The sequence below is a fragment of the Falco punctatus genome (genome assembly GCF_963210335.1).
Source record: "Falco punctatus genome assembly, chromosome: Z".
In the NCBI taxonomy this organism is placed as follows: domain Eukaryota; kingdom Metazoa; phylum Chordata; class Aves; order Falconiformes; family Falconidae; genus Falco; species Falco punctatus.
This window is the reverse complement of record NC_137586.1, coordinates 34,952,484-34,970,134: the sequence shown is the minus strand read 5'-3', so window position 1 is coordinate 34,970,134 and position 17,651 is coordinate 34,952,484. Positions and strand designations below refer to the sequence as shown.

The following is a 17,651-nucleotide window of genomic DNA, read 5'->3' as shown; positions in this document are numbered from 1 at the left end:
CCTGGGATTTAAGAAATTTCTGTGAAGCGAAGAAGTTCTATTTAGGTAGAAATAACCAGTCAAATTATTTAAGATTGTCAGTGATATACTGATTTTAATTAAAGAAAGAAAATAAATGCTTTTGTGAATGGAAGTATTACAGTGTTGGTGTGCTTTATTTCCCATGTGAAGATGCCATGTTGAATATTTTTCTCTACACCTACCTGAATGGAGATTGTAGTGAAGCGGGTGTTGGTCTCCTCCCAAGTAACAAGCCATAGGATGAGAGGAAACAACTTCAAGTTGCTCCAGGGGAGGCTTAGATTGGATGTTAGGAAAAATTTCTTCACTGAAAGGGTTGACAAGCGCTGGAACAGGCTGTCCAGGGAAGTGGTTGAGTGACCATCACTGGAGGTATTTAAAAGATCTGTAAATGTCATGCTTAGGGACATAGTTTAGTGGGATTTGGCAGTGTTAGGTTTATGGTTGTATTCAGTGATCTTAAAGGTTATTTCCAACCTAAATGATTCTATGAATCTGTGAACTTTCTGAATATATAATTTGAATTCTCATTTTTAAAGGCTTCCTCTAATTTGGGTGGTGCCATTTGAGATAAATAATAGTTAAGCTGAGCGATAGTAGCTCCTAGTAGTTTCAAGTATTCTGTTTCTCAAGATCAGCTTAAAGAGTCTCACATTAGGCATCCAAACGTAGTGTGTTAATTTTAAATACAAGCCTGTCCTCTTATCTGTTGTTTGGTTGCCTTATGTGTAAAATTGCATTTTGTGAGATGTGTGTCTTAAAATGCTTTGAAACGGAAGATGCTCTTGAAGTCTTCATTGCGTATTTTATTTTAGTGAGCTATCTTTGACAAATTTGAGTCCCAGTATTTCCTCAGGAGATTTTGGAATTGTTTGATGATTCTATCGGATAGATTCTTTTTCACAGTGGATGTGTAAGAAAATAATTGAATTACAGTCTTCCTTGTTTGTGTGACAGCTTTTGTGCTGTAATAATTACTCCCTAGAAATATGTAAGAGACAGCAGGATTTTGGAGAAGAAAGCTGGCACAGAGTGGCAGTAATAACCTCCATTTAATTAAGGTGACAGTGGGGAAAAAAGATTTTTATTTGCTGTTCACCCTTCTCAGATCATAGAATTTTTTTTCTTTGAATCACTAGCATATAGATTTATCATGAGCAGGCTGCACTAACTTCAAATCTGTCTAAGGTGTCTTTATATTTTCACCTAGAACGAGAATATTGGGAATTATGTAACAAATGTAATATGATGAGACCAAAGCGTTCACACCATTGCAGTCGTTGTGGACATTGTGTGAGGAGGATGGATCACCACTGTCCATGGTAAGACCAGGACATTTGTTCTAACAGTCTGCTGTGTTTTAGTGAACCGTTTCAAAGGGCTTGACTGTTGCCCATTTGTCCTATTTCTTTCCCAGTAGTGCTTAATCATTTGGTGTTTAGAGCAGGGAAAGAACAGCTTTGAGACTTTATCATGTCTACAAGTAAAAATGGCAGTAAGAACTGTTGCAGTGTAACATTTTATCATTGTCAAATTTTTACATGCCATATAGTTCTGGAAGAGTCACCTACTTTGTTTTAAAGAATCAGAATTTTTACTCCTGAACTGTTCTTAACATAATTAATTTGTACATTGCAGATTTGATTTGTTGCAATTTAGTTATTGATGCTGGAAAAAATATTTTTTGTAGGAAATTAAATGTTATTTATGTTTATTGGATTGAAATAAAAGATTACAATTTCAGCATAACAGCATTTTTTTTACAATAATAAAAATGGATCATGGTTTCAGACAGTTCTTGGTTTTTAGTTTGCCAAATGGCTGTGCTGAATAGAAAATGTTACTCTGTCATACCATGCTCCACTTGTCATAGCTTCTCTGATTTTGTAGTGAAATTGCTTGTTTTAGTGTTCTTTAACTAGTTTCAGTTAAAATGAGTTAATCTGGCTAAAATTCTCTATTCAAACTGATTGATTGTAGCTTAAAATGAAAGTAAACATTTCTGTCAGTAGTTCTGAGGTATCATTTCTAGCAAGATAACGATGAACTGCAGAGGACAGAACTGATGTCAGAATCCTGTGTTGATTTAACCATTTTTCAAACTACCCTTTTTGCCAATCGCTACTTCAGAAGATAGTGCCAGTATAGTGCTTTTGTCATTATGGCTTGGCTTGGTACTGATGTCTGTGCCAATGCTTGTATGAAATTGCACCCTGACCACATTTTTTGCATCCATGTAGCTTCTGTGAAGCAGACTAGACCTAGAGTTCAAAGGTTTTGAATCTTGTACTTAGTATTTCTAGAGTCCTTGTGATTCCTTTACTTCTTTATGTTGTAGTATGCAGAAGGAGTTTCTGAATAGAGATGCCTGTTCTGTCTTCTGTGTCTTAAGTTCCTTCCTAAGTCATGCTTATTTGTCATTGTGGTACCGTGTGATCCCATTTATTTCAAACCATACAATTGCATTTCCAGTTTTTGGACTCTACATAGTTCATAACCAGTCCAATGTGTTGAGTAGCAGAATATAAATACGTATTGCCGTGAAATTTTGCAGACATTTTAAGTAATACTCAAATAACAGTTATTTTTAAAATTGTAGGAGTATCATTGCTATATGAAGATATGGAGAAATATGTCTCCTGTTCTAAGCAGTGATCTCAGTAATGCAACCTACGCTCAAGTGGCAGCGTAAGGAAACCACTCTTCACAGTAATGCCATCTCTGACATAGAGACCATCACTTTTGATTGAAGATGGAGTGATTAGTCAGTGGTTCTTAATTTGCTCCATAAATAAGCATAGCTTCTCTTATTCACAATATCATAACTGCAGTGTTAAAATGTTTAGATTTCTGTCTTTATATATATATATATATATATATATATATATACACACACACTTTGTTTCTCTGCAGGATTAATAATTGTGTCGGTGAAGACAATCATTGGCTGTTTTTGCAGCTGTGTTTCTACACTCAGATCCTTAGTTCCTATACGCTGATACTTGATTTCTGCCATTACTACTACTTTTCGCCTCTGAAAAAAGAAAACTGGGTAAGAATCTGTTTTCTCTATGAAGTGAATAAATAGCTAGTACTGCAGTGTAATTTATTTTGGTATCTACTCTGTGTTTCTGCTGGCTTAACTGTTGACAGTGAAGAGAGTTCAACTAGATGTATGTTACCAAGTGAGCAAACTGATTTACGGTAAGTGGCAAAATACCATTCTAAAAGGGTATATGATTTCTGTGGTTTAGAAACACAACATTAGTTTTCTTAGAAATCTAGAAAAGGAGGAGAGAACCAGTTAGGCTCCTTTAGAGGTGATTACTGAATGCTGGGAAGAAGCAAGGTAACTAGGTGTAGTCAGGGTTTTTTTTTACTTTCTGCAGTGTGAACTTACGCTGAGTATGTATCTATCCTAAGTCCCTATTTAAAAATGCTGGTATCACTAGAAAAAGGAGAAAAAACATGTGATCATTCTGAAAGGAGAAAAATGTACGTTGGTTTTGAAGCAATAATGTGTGTTTCTTTGAAGTGGTCATATGGGTTAAGGGAGAGAATTTTGTTTAGTTTGTTTTACTTGAACTATATGCCATTATTGTATTTCAACACTTGTCATCAGCAAAACGCAGTTGAACATACAAACAGAGAAACTGGACTTACGGATTGGAATAGAGTAAAAAATTTATTTGGAATTTCTTACTGGAATAAAATTGGAATTTCTTCAGTTGTGGAATAGAAGTTGTAAAGTCTCTGTGTCTGGTGCTCGTTTATTATCTGCAATGATCAGAATATTCAAGAGGTTTGTTTGAAAGTTGCTGAATGCTTGAAAGTGCAAGAACAGCAAAGGTGATACTCTTTCTTTTGAAGAGAACGTTACGAGGTCTTGCTCATAAAGAAACATAAAAACTTACACACAAAATCTGAAACAGACCTTGTATTTGTACTAGACAAGTGCACTTTAGAGAAAAACCTAGAAAAGAAGTTTAAAGCATATTCAAAATTAGGTAACGTTCCAGATGTCCTAAGTGAAGAAACTTAGACCATCACAGAAATTTGTAGTGTACTCTAAATTTTGTTGAGATTTTTTTCCAAGTACTGAAGTGCTGCGTATTTTTTTATTCCATATTGATGTGACGCCCCAGCGTAATCTCTGCTGGTGACGTCACGCCCGTCTTTCAAGGCTGCTGGAGACTGGCCTTTGGTTATGGGTAAGGCAAGTCCCATTTTCCATTTTGTGGAACAGCTTAAGTTCGTTATATTATTTTGTATCTTAAATGCTATAAGAATATTACATTTCCTGAAGAATTCTACTTCTGGAAAAGAATGGGGCATAGCTGTCCAAGCTTTGTATTTCCTCACGTACCAGTCTGTAGTGGGTGTGATGTTCCAAAGAAAGCGTATGTGAAGATGATATGTCAAAGGAAAGCTGAAAATGTAGGAAGGCTGTACTCCTTGGATCATCTAGTACTGATAAAAGTGTTCTCTTCAAGTTGATAAATACAAATCTTTTGTTATATGGAATGTACCAAAGTTGAGGATTTTTGCAAATCTCTGTTAAAATAACTTCTATTCTAAAGGAATTTCATTTTTTTTGTTTTTTCATCTATATGAATTTTTCCATTTAAATGGGTTAAGGGACTCTAGAAATATGGAAAAGAGTAGAATTTGCTGTCTGCTTGGAGCATCTTACTGTAGACACTGCCATGTAAACTGGAGAACTCGGATTTTTCACACTGTTTCCAGTTTGTTGCAGATCAGCTTTTCATATTCACTGTTTTACAGACATTGTGAGATTTGAGGGAGCTATTTTCATTTGTTTTAGCTGGATTCAAGCTAAGAGATATTGTATTGCAGTCTTTCTGTAGTAGTGGAGAAATCTGACTTCTAAGTAAATACTACATTTTGGGTTTTTGGAATGTTAGTGTTTTTGAAAGGTAACTAAAGGTGAATGCCTTTGGTTCTAGTTTCAGTATCTTTGTAAACTTCTTTTTAATTTATAAACAAAGTTAACCTGCTACCTTTCTCAACAGAGTAATCTTACACTTTCTGTGTTCTGAAGGCTTCCTATGTACAGGTTTGCATGTTTCAAGGGCAAAGTCTTCTCAGTGATACTGATCTGTATACTGGATTGGTATTGCAATGCTTCTAGGAGTGTTAATTTCCAAAGATAAAATCTTTGTGTGAAATTGGCGGTGCTTCTCTAACATTGTAATTTCATGGCAGAATATTTCCTTTTCATTATGGGAGTCCCTTGAATGCTCTGACTAACTTACTTTAGATAATGAACCCACATTTTGTTTGTTAGCCTTGCTTTTTAAGAGCAGGATGAAAGGGAACCAGATGGTTTGCTTGGATATGGCCTGTGCAAGAAAAGAAAAGAAAAATCATATTTACCAGTTTACAACCTCTAAAGAGGTAATAATAAATATTTATTAATAATAACAACAGTTTAAAAAATTATTACATATAAAACTTTGTTGATGGTTTAACTGGATTAATTTCAAGTGTTTTGGAGTAAGACCTACTTTTAATATCTACACCTTAGAAGATGTGACAGGTTAGGAGGCAGGATACATATGCAATAATTATTTTAACCCAGTTTAATGCATTTGCCTGAGGAGTGGATCAGCTTCCTATGTTTGGCTGCCTAAATTTACAGAGTTGGGGAAAAAACTATTTATTCTCTTTAGTTTTGTTTTACTTTAGCTGTGTGGTTTTTGGCTTTATTAATTTGCATATGTGGACACTTCAAATGACACTCTTCCTTTTGAAAAACTGGATCTGTGTTATAGTATATAACATTCTGTGCCCCAGAGAGATAAATATGTTTACACTGTATGAGAAACAGTAGAGGCAGCAGGTCTGGTGTGTTCAGACCTTTGTTAAATCTAGTATTATAACGAATAGTATTTAACTTTCTCAGTTTTTCAGCTGTAAAACAGGGGGCACACACAAATACAGAAAATTAAGGATAATTTGTTTAGGTGTCTAGTCAGTATGTCTGCATGGAAGATGGCATCAGAGCCCCATTAAGCTGATTTTTTAAAGTGTTGCAAAGGATACGATGCCATGTAACTTTGTGCCACAGAATAATTTGTACAAATTACGTAATTCTGATGTCAAATGAACAGGTCCAGTGAGATTTGCTTACTATTAGTCAGGTTTTTAGGCAAGCATCCTGGAAGATTATTTTTTTTTAATCTTTGTGTATCAATTAAGGCTGAAGTACCAGGGCATTCCAGAGACTGCAGTACCTTCTAACTTTCACGGAAGTGCTATTCTTTGTTGAAATTTTGGCTGTAACCAAGAGCTTACATTTTCTGAATTAACAGGGGCTAGTGGTTTAGCACAGATGCAAAAAAACTAGATAATATTTTCTGAACAGCCATCTGGAATTATCTTATTCCTGCTCATTAAACATACTTGTGAATTTTTTGGCAGTGTGCCTTCATCTTAATTTTTATTCTTTGGATATAAAATAGTGCATAACACAAAAGCTGTAGAATTAAAATTGCTTTCAATGGTGTTGTGAAATAATAATTTTATCACAGTACTGATTAATGCATTATGAAAATATGATAACTGTATGCATGCTAATATTTCCTTGTGAATTAAAATGTGTTTTTATTTTTAAAGGGTTAAGCCATTTCAATAGAGATACAATATTTCAGCTTCTAGCAAAAAATCACTTCATAGTATTCTCGGCTCTTGTAATTGAAACAGTCAGATAGACTGTGGTTATTGCCTCTGTTTGTCCAGCAGGAGGAGTACAATTACTGCTAGAAATGAAGGAAATGGTAATTAAATTTTCAGTATGAGATCCTAGCAGAAGTAAAATATATAATTAGAATAAAACAGCATATGACTGCCTCTGCTAGCTTTGGTGTTTTTCAGAGGCTAAGACTGGAACGTTCTTAATTTTGCATCTTCATTACAAAACGTCAAGGTCAGGAACTCTGTATCTATCTTTTAGAAGTATTCAGTCTTGTGGATAGTGAGATGAGAAGAATAAATACTAGTCTCATGACTATGTAGTTGCTTTTTCAATGGCTGTGCTGGCACAGTGTCTAGACAGAGCTGGTCAACTAGAAGCAAAAATAAATGATTTGGCGGTATATTTTACCTGATTCATAGAAGGCTTTTAATCTTTTCAGCAAAAGAAATTTTGTTGATACATACTGTTTGCTAGAAATGTTGCTAGAATCATTGTCATAGCAAAAAACACTGACATATAAAAATCCAAACCCCTTTGCCCTGATTAGTTCTATTTTGTTCCTGCTTCTGCAGTTATCCATTGTATATTTTGAAAATATTGTTACTTAGCTAATTTTTAAAATTTTCTGAGCTCTGTTGGTATACTGAGGCAGGGAGGAAGAATAATGGAAGAAGCATTATGGCAATGTCAGCCTGCTCTGTCTGTGACTCAGCTTTTCCAATTCCAAATAAAAGATGTTGGGAAATACTAGACTTTGTGAGAAGACTATTTACAGTAACCTTTATTTCAATATTGTATATTAACTAATATTAATTAAAAATCCAAAAATATCTATCATCCAAAGTCCATTTATCTTGTAAAGAGAATCTAAAGGAAACCTTTACTCTTAGGATCATGAAATGACCTACAGGATGTGAGAGTTTTTAAAAAAATTAAAATATATCAGCATTTTCCTTCTCAGTGTTCTGCAAAACCAACGTAAGCCTGCTCTCTTCCTGTATAATTATAAGGATAGTATATGAATATTGAAATAAATTTAGAAAATAAGCATATGGTCTGTAAAAAAAAAAAAAGATAGGAACAACTGAGAGAATAAGGTTTTGTTGAAACTTAATATATTGATAGTCATTTTTATGTGAAGATTGTAAGGCCTTTTCTTAAAACCTGGTTCTAGTCTGAAATTATTTCAGAATTATCACTTTGAATTGAACTCTGTGTAGACAATTGGTTTTGGAATCAGAGTGCTATTCCCATTCTCACTTAAAAGAAATCAGTCATGAAACAGGCTAGAAAATGGCTCATTTAGTAGACCTGAAATAGTCCTGAATCAAAAAGTGCTTTACGTAAAACATCAGTAGTTATTATAATAAATATGTCTACAGAAGGGCTTATTAGAATGCACCTGATGTTCTGTGAATTAAATATATTTATTTTTTTTTTAACATGAATTTTCTCCCTTGTACCTTTTCTTCCCACAAAACCTGTAGTCTGTATTTTTTGTTTCACATTTTTTAATACAACAGCCTGGCTTTGTTCTGTATTCTACACTGTGTTTACGATAGCCAAGTTGATCAACTGACTTCATCACCAGACTGGGACAGACATCTTGGGCATTTGCAACTGAGAACAGACAAGCAGGTTAGCATGTGTTATATGAGGTATCCGTTCCCCAAGAGAAAGATAAAGTATCTTAATATATTTTGTTAGTATATTAATTTCTGTGTATATCATATTTCAGTGAAGAATTAAGACTGTATAAATGAATCTTACATTGTAAATGAAAATTTACGAAGGCTGTTTTTCACTTTGTCTCTTTGGGAACAGATAAAATAGTCCTGTGTTGGTCCTGCTGAAAGCTCTGTCCCCTGGACAGAGTGTACTGTTTTGAAAGGAAAACTGTAAACCCTTGAAAATAACCTAATACTGCAAATGCAAGGATCCATTGAATGTGTTCATGGTTGGATTTTTTGTTGTTGTTTTTAGCAGGGTAAAAAGAAAGTTGAGTTTGGAAGCAGTGGTCGTATCATTGATTATGATCTTAAGCTGGACCTGTCATTGTTTTTGACCTCTCTCCTGTGTGATACCGTAAAGCTATAATAGCTGGTTTTCTAGTCAATGGTAGCATTCATTGCAGGGATCATCCGTAACGGTTGATGCTTACAAATGAAGACATGGCATGTGTTCTGCCATGGGGTTGAGGAAGTCTCATGTGACTGTGTCACTGAGACTGGTTTTCTGTGCAAAACCAAAAACAGATCTTGCCCTGTTAAAGATTCCAGATCTCATGGTTTGTAATCCATTCCTCAACATAATCCTACAGACCTACACTTTGGTCCTTATTTTGTGACAAGTTTCTGTTGTGCACATTTCTATCCATTTTTATAAGTATCCAAGAATCCTTGCAGTTTGACTGGATGGATAGAAGTAGTGGCTAAAGGGAACTTCAAAATCTTTAGAACAGGCAACAGCCGGGTGCGGAGGGCACACCTGAGCGGTGTAGAAAATGCGAAGTAGAAAGACAATGGCAGCGACCCATGTGACCTGAAGTTTGACTGAGCAGTTAAGCTGTGATGTTGATAAAAAGGAGAGGAGAAAGGGGCTACCTGAAGGGCAGGCCTCACACTGTTAAAACTATGATTTAACATCTGTGCCAAGGCCACATGTGCCAGCCTGGCCTGATGTGGAAAAGAGCTGCGACAAGACAAAAGGCCATTGTGCTGTGAGAGAGCGTTTGCACATTGGTGATACCAGCTTACGTGTGCTTATGCTTTGTGGTTTAGGCTGCATAGTTCTTTGTGTTAGCACAGATAGTGTGATTCTGGAGGCTGGGGCGCGGGCTGTCTCAGCAGTGAGATTGATGAGTCCAAAGTGGTGTTTGAATAAGAGGATCTGTTCAAAATACATTGAAAGAGAAATTGATTAATTATTGACTAGTCTTGGGAGTTGATTTATTATAGTTTTGATTGTTTTTTTCTTAGCTGGGAAAATGTTTTCAGCTCTCAGAAGGAATAGTAAAAATTGGGTTGAGCTTTTATGTAAATCAACAATGTTCTAAATGTATAATTACTATCAGTGTGATTTAAATTGATTTTTTTAATGGTCTTTTTTTCTATTTTTGTGGAGTCACTTGTTTCTATTTCAATGTGGAATTGTGAAAGTAGCTCTGTCATTAAGGTCTGGTTACCAGGAGACTCTATTCCTGCACATACTTTGGTTTTCTATAGAAAAACACTGTTCTGTCTGTACACATTGCTAGGTGAGAGCCCAGTATTGATTTACAGGTCATCATTGACTTGGAGACCTTGATTCCCCAAGGGTTGTGTAATGGCTAGAAAAAACACTAGTGATGTCACCTCTTCTTACTAGTAATTCAGCAAGCCCCAGTCTCTTGTGGTGGAAGCTTTCATCTCAGCAAGTTTGCTGATGACGCCAATCTGACTGGTGCAGTCAACACACTGGAGGGAAGGGATGCCATTCAGAGGAGCCTTGACAGGGATGGGTCTGTGTGGACCTCATGAAGTTCAACAAGGCCAAGTGCAAGGTCCTGCATCTGGGTCAGGGCAGCCCCCAGCTGGGCGGAGAATGGATTGAGAGCAGCAGTGAGGCAGAGGACTTGGGGGGTGCTGGTGGATGAAAAGCTTACCATGGCCCAACAGTGTGCGCTTGCAGGCCAGAAAGCCAACCATTTCCTGGGATGCATCAGAAGAAGCATGGCCAGCTGGTCAAGGGAGGTGATTCTCCCCCTTTACTCCACTCTCATGAGATTCCATCTAGAGTACTGTGTTCAGCTCTGTGGCCCCAAACATAAGAAGGACATGAATGTCTTGGAGTGAGTCCAGAGGAGGGTCACAAAGATGATCAGAGAGTGAAGCACCTTTCCTATGAAGACAGGCTGAGAGAGTTGGGCTTGTTCAGCCTGGAGAAGAGAAGTGTCTGGGGAGACTTTATAGCAGCCTTCCAGTATCTAAAGGAGGCTTATAAGAATGGTGGGGACAGACTTTTTAGCAGGGCCTGTAGCAGTAAGACAAGGAATCATGCTTTTAAACTAAAAGAGAGCAGATGTAGGTTAGATATTAGGAAGACATTCTTTACTGGTGGTGTGGTGACACATGGGAACAAGTTGCTTAAACAAGTTGTGGATACCCAGTCCCTGGAAGAGTTGGATGGGGCTTTGAGCAACCTGGTCTAGTGGAAGGTGTCCCTGCTCATGGCAGGGGAGTTGGAACTAGATGACCTTGAAGGTCCCTTCCAACCCAAACCATTCTATGATTCTATTATCTTTTAGGGAGGAAGGAAGGAAGGAAAGACAGGGTAGTATTCCTTGTTCTTCACTTCAGTGTGAAAGGCCTTTCCTTTTCTGTACCTCTAGCTTTAACATGGGTTAGAAGGGCCAAATGCAAAATGCAGCCTGCCTTCTTTATGCTAGGATTTTCTGTTGTCATTTGTTGAGTGATGTCTTTTTCCTGCTGAAGGTGATGCTCGAGAGAAGGAAGTCTTCTAATTAGTGTGTTGGGAGGATGCTAAAAACTGTCTTACAAACTTCTTTCTAATGGGGGAATTGCTAGATCCAAAATGTGACTTCACTGTTGGCACTCTTAACTTTCACTGTTTCTTTTCAAGTTTAGTTTGAATAAGCTAAAACATTTCTGATGTAATAAAACAACATACCTATGAAGATACAAAGAGAAAGTATTTTATAGTTAGTAGAACTTTTGTCTTACCTTGCTTTTCATTAAAGCTTTGGTGGGCTGGTGGAAAGGGGAATAAAGATTAGTATGAATGCTTTTATTTTGAGTTGATTTAAATTTGAATTAACGCATTACCTGAGTAAGAAGAGTTTAAAAAACATACAGAAATGAATCATATATTCTCTACAGCAGCAGGAAAGACCAATACTAACAAGAGCTGGTGTACCGGTTCAGAAAAGACTGGCGGGGTTTGCATTTTGGTTTAGCTGGTTAATTAGTGAGTTCTACTTGTTCATTAAATATTTACTTTCTTCACAGCTTTAGTAGCCAGTAAAAAGTTTTTTCCTAGGTTTATATTTTGAACCTTCATGGAAATAATTTAAATCTAAAATCAATCTTTTAAACTAAGTATGGTTTTCTTTAATTATTCTTGGTTTAATTAAAACCCAGTATTCCGGAATCTAAGAATTACTTATCCTTAAGTCCTACTGGTTGAACATAAAGAAGGAAAGTTCAAAAGCAGTATTTTGGGTTTTCTTTTTTTTTGTTGTTTTTTGTTTTTTTTTTCTTTTTCATTCAGTTCACTTTTAATGTTGTGGTTGTAATTTAAAGTTTACTTGAAAGGTCTTAATAGTTTCCTGCTGTGATCTGGCTTTTCTAAGTGGAAAAGCAGATGTGTGTGTTCAAAAGACAGCCTTGAGAACATAATGGTAACTTATGAATATAAGAGAATGGGTGTGTTAACTCATTATCAAAGGGTAAGATGGGGTGTGAACTTGCAATACATCTACAGTAACTGCCATGTACAAGTCTTTTCCTGTGATAAAAATAAGGTTTTATCCTTTGAGAAAGATTATAAAACTCTTACAATTTTCATATTTTCTTCTGGGTGAGAGCAGGCTTTCCAGAGTAGCTGATACAGTAAATTCATATTCTCCAGTACCCTAAGGCAACTTGATTGTGCACCCATGTCCAAAGTTACAGTAATCCACTTAAGGCCAAAATTCAAAAGATGAAGATAAGTCTATGTTGGATAATAGACAGCATTACAGCAACACCAGTCCAATACAAATACTTGGATTTTGTAGGTACCATCTTCAAGAGTCAATCTAGGAATGTTGTTTCTATTACAACAGAGGTGATGGTAAAATGAAATTTGCTGTGTCTGGGAGCAGAGATATAGGTGTCTTATAAATCAGACTGTTTAACAGAATGGATTTCTAATGTTTTGGAGCTTGTGTGTAGCCATCTGGCACAGTTTGAGATGGAAGATTCGGGAATCACCCATTTGAGCTCAATCTGTTCCCAAATCTTAAATACCTGAATGAGTTTTAACAGTCTGGCAAAAAATCCCCAACTGTTTACATGTATAAATAAAAGATTTCTGGTTTATAATTTTAGCACATAAATGTATCAATGATTTGCAGTGTAGCTTAAAAATCCAATATTTGCCTTTAGCTGTAGCTCTTTGGGAACAGATCTTACCTAGTATTTCCACTCGGTTCAAAGACATAAATTAATTTGTAAGTGCTAAAGTTTCTCTCTTCTCTGTCTTGTTCTAGGATGTTTTTGTATTTAGACATGAACTTGCTCTCCTAAGAATATCTGCCTTCATGGGTCTAATAATATTAGGTGGAATAAGTGGACTCTTTTACACTCAGCTAATGGGTATTTTCACTGTAAGTATCTAATTTCAGAAGTATTTATTAGTTTTATTTTCAAAATAAAAACAGATTGCACTTAAGGGGAGGATAGAGAAGCAGTTGCACTGAGGCACCTATTTGGTATGTGCTCTGTCAAGACTTGCCTCCAAGGAAGTCTTAAGAAGCCTTCTAACAAACAAGTGTCTAATACTTCACCTATCAAGGCAGTATCCTGATTTGTATTAGTAAAACAAAAACATACATTGTCCTGGAATTGTGCAGTGTGCAAGGTTCATATTTGTGGGGTTTCATTTTTGTTTTCATTTTGAACTCTTACGCACTCTGGTCTCAATTATACTTTGTGACAGTGAGGCTCGCTGATAAATCATACACCCTGAATTTTTGTAAAGTATTTTAATAACTATGCTTACTTTCACATCTCTTCAGTTACTAAACTGCGGAATGGGTACAGGTACAATTTATGGTCCAAATGCATATTCTGTATTTAAAAGTACAGAAAAAAAATCCTCTGCGTGGAAAAATTTTCCAGTTATATGAATTTGCTAATGTAGGAAATACCTACAAGAAACAGGCTTTTGTCAGTGTAACATCTTGTTCTGTACATTAGACATTAATCACTGCCAGTGACTTCTTTAGTGTCATCTTGAGAATCCATAGAAGCATTTGAAGTACCACGGCATTGACCAGCGAGAGTACATCACTTGGATCTGTCTATGTCTGAAAGGGTGTATGGATCTGGCCTGAAAAACTTTTTTAAAAAGACAATGAACACAAGATGACAGCATCTTTATGACCACAACTGATTGAGATCTGCCTGAGATTTCTTTATGGGATTATGCGGATTTACACAGTATTAACCTTTGTAGGTGCATAATGGAAAACCTCCTAACTGTATTATGTAATTCCTTTGTATGGAATAAAGCACAAAAATCACTGTATAGTTTTTTCCTTCTGTGAGATAAAACAAAATATTGCTTATTGGTTTTATTGTATTACCTTTACATAAATTCACTGCCTTCTGCTCTTTGTGTGACTGTAGCTACGCTTTGCCATCCTACAGCTGTTCTACCAGAATGCTTTCTGTGCTTTCTGTCAGCCTCCAGGTCTTCAGATTTGCCTTTGTGCACCTTTACTATGTGTCTGATTTCTTTTCCATGGTCTTGCTGACACATTCTCACTTGCCTGTTTAAGTGCTGGCACACAACCTTTGTGTCTGAGGCCTCTAGAGTTGGGTTTTTTTCTGATCTGATACTTCAGCTGGATACCCAGCAAGGCACAGTGGTGCAGAGATCTGAATTCTGCTCACCCTCACTCCCAGCAGCAGGATACAGAAGCTCAGGGAGCCTTAGATTTCAGGTGCTGAAGTATGGGTGTCATTTTAGTCTCTCTTAAATAGATGTATGGGAAGGAACAAAAAGGCATGTAATCGGTACTACACTAAAACACAGAAATTATATAAATACTATTAGTATACCTAAACACTTTCAGACTGAACCTGATTCTGTTGCATACACCTAAAACTTTGGATATTTCTGTTCTAACACGATACCAGCTGTGCTTCCTCTGCCACAGGCATGAATTCCCAGTACGTTCTTTCACCATTCTGAAGCTGTCAGGCTGCTACCACCACTGCAAACTCTTACAAAGCACTGTAAGGCCCTTCTATTTTATGTCAGTTGTACAATATACTGTGAAATACATCCCATTGCACTTACTGAGCTGGCTGCTACTCTGAAACAGGTGTGGGCTAATAGCATTTTCAATTCCAACCTCCTTTTATGTGCTTAAATCATAATTCTGTGGATTGCTGAGCTGCAGTATACCTGGATACTCCCTTTTGTCCTCTTTTCCAAATTTTGTGAAATGAACACAACCATGGTAATTGTGGGTATGGATGGACTATGAGAGGCAGATGCTGGAAAGTACGGATCTGCATTAGGGCCTCTTGCTGCACTCTTCCTGTAGCAGAGGGGCTGTTGTGCTTGCCTCACATGGACAAGTTGTAGGTTTGCGGTTGTTGGGTTTGGATTGCTGGGGAAGTAGATATCTGTTACTGAGATCTCCAGACCCTTAATTCATTCAGACCGCATGGATGCTGTTCTTTGACTGATCGAAGACCGTAGGTCATCTAGTCCACCCCCGGCTCAAAGCATTTCCATACTAGCAGTTCAATTGTCGTCTTCCTTTTCATTCCTTTCTTTGTGAGTATAGAGCTGGCAAGCATAAACAATACAGTCATTTTGTGGAAATCTGCTTGGGAACAGCTAGTTGGACTTAATGAATAAAGCCAGATCTGTTTGGAGAGGTTGTGCTTACTCTGCAAGTTGTGTCAGATCTTTCGGTACGAATGGTTTTTGATTGTCAGCATTGTAGTGTGGGGATTTGCTTCCTCCATAAGCACTTACTAACAGCTTTGGCTAGCCTTTGGAAAAGGCAGAGGAGAGGGCAGCCAGTGAGCGCGTAGTTTCTCTGCAGGCTTCCCAAAGACATGCCTGTGATGCGTAGAATAGGGAAACATAGAAGCTGGGTATACACCCACCCACACATCTTGAGCACACAGCATGGAAGATGTTCAAGTTCTGTAGAAGCAATGAACTGCAGTCTTCAAGAGATAGCGACGTTCCTACTGTGTGCTATGCTGGAGTTACTCTTCAGCATCTAACCCTTCTGTGTAAACTAAGCACATTGTATCTGAAATGAGCTGTTTAAAACAAGGAGTCGATGCTGAAATTAAGCTTAAATTATGATAAGATACAGATCAAAATTTAACAGCAGAACACAATCATTCAAGTGTAATAGTGCAGACGTGATGTTAATTTAAAAGAAACTCAAACACTTGAAGGCATAGTTATGCGCAGTTAAAGCATTCATGTTATATTCATTGCTCCATAGCTATTGTTGAAAGCATTAATTTCAGTGATTGCTGAAGCTGCCCAGAGATGTGTGCAAGAGGTGGACAGGAACACGGGCCTTTTGAAAAAGGTGAAGCGGGGTAGGTCTTAATTGTGCTTGTACAGGAAAACATGATAAACTTTTTCCTAGTTCATGCTCCATGCCTATGTTTGCAGTTTAAGGTCAAGCCATGATTAGTTCCACAGCTCCTGGGGGAGACAATCAGCATTGCAACTCTGTGATCTGAACTTGGACTGATACATGCACGTGTCCAGCAAATTCAGGTTTGTCAGAGTTTAGTATTATTTAATCTGTATTTTAAATGCTGCCAAAATTTGGAAAGAAAATCAAACTCAATTCTTAACAAGTTTTGACCCTTTTGTAGCAAAACTTCCTGATTCTCTGTAAGGTAAACTTGCTTGACTGTCATTATGTACTTTTCCTGAAACCAAGCCAATAGTTTCTGTTTCACCTAAGTAATAAAAAACTAAAGCTAACTTTTCCCAGGAATATTGGATATGTGTATTAAAAAAATCTCCAGTTCCCAGTCTTCGAGTGTCCTGTACGTACACAGAATGTGCTCTGCTTACTGCCAGCCTCACAGAAGCAAGTTGGGATAATGAAGCCGTGGGGTTTTTCATCCTCCTCTAGCATCATCAGTAATGAGGAACTAGGACTTGAAATAGCAACTTCGTGCTTCATTGTTTATGGTTGATTTCCACAGTCTGGTGGCTCTGCTCAAATGTAAGTGAGTGGAATGTAGCATGCATTATGAAGCATGATATGTACCCTAGGTCAGAGCACTCATGCTGATCCTTTATATTTACAGAAGTCTATCCTTTTACCACTGCAGCAAGATTTAAGTTGAATGTGTAGAATTAATTTGCATTGTGACCTTTGTATACAGCATTTTTGTAAGCAGAGTTGCTCTTTACTAGAATTGAGCTAAGTGATAGTTTGACAAGCCGTAAGGACAAGCAGAAGATTTTAAAGGAAATACTGCCATTTTCTCATCTTTGGTAATTTTTTTTCAAAAGTCAAAAAATATTGTCCGACTGAACATATAATGGAAAGGAAATATCTGATACATTCCAGCATGTTTTTCTGGAACAGGGCAGTAGCTAATACAGGAAGGGAAAACAGCACATTATAAAGTGCTGGTGGAATATTCTGCTGTGTGTGCTGGCACTTGCCAAAATTCATTGGTGGTGTGCAGTCTTCTGATCTTTTGTACCTGTCATTGCCTAACTTTTTGTTGTGGTTTGACCCCAGCCACAACCAAACACCATGCAGCCGCTTGCTCACTCCCCCTCATCCAGACGGGTGGGTAGGAGAATAGGAAAGGAATGTAAAAGTTGAAGGTTGAGATAAGAACAATTTAATAATTTAAACAGAATAAAAATGTCAGAACAATAACAATAACATTTAATTTCAACAATATTTAATAATAACAACAACAACAGTTATAATGGAAAGGTGGGGAAAAGTATAAAATCCAAAGGAAAAGGGAGAAAGGAAAACGTGATGCACAGTACAGCTGCTCACCACCTGCTGACTGATGCCCAGCCAGTCCCCCAGCAGCGATTCCCCCCTCCACCAGCTATCCCCCCCCAAGTTTACATACCCAGCATGACATCCGGTGGTATGGAATATCCCTTTGGGTGGTTC

The 17,651-nt window shown here is 37.1% G+C and overlaps 1 protein-coding gene across 5 annotated transcripts in view; it reads left to right on the top strand.

Annotated features, from left to right (window-relative positions):
* Positions 1–17,651, top strand: part of ZDHHC21 (zDHHC palmitoyltransferase 21) — a 46,633-nt gene that overhangs the window by 17,339 nt on the left and 11,643 nt on the right. For 2 of the 5 annotated variants that reach the window (XM_080371882.1, XM_080371883.1), the window contains exons 5-7: positions 1,232–1,343; positions 2,935–3,073; positions 12,990–13,106. In XM_080371882.1, the coding sequence (XP_080228008.1) occupies positions 1,232–1,343; positions 2,935–3,073; positions 12,990–13,106 (368 nt within the window). Of the gene's footprint in view, positions 1–1,231; positions 1,344–2,934; positions 3,074–12,989; positions 13,107–13,698; positions 16,319–17,651 lie in introns of those variants that run through there. The other 3 variants (XM_080371885.1, XM_080371886.1, XM_080371884.1) reach the window with 3 other exon arrangements.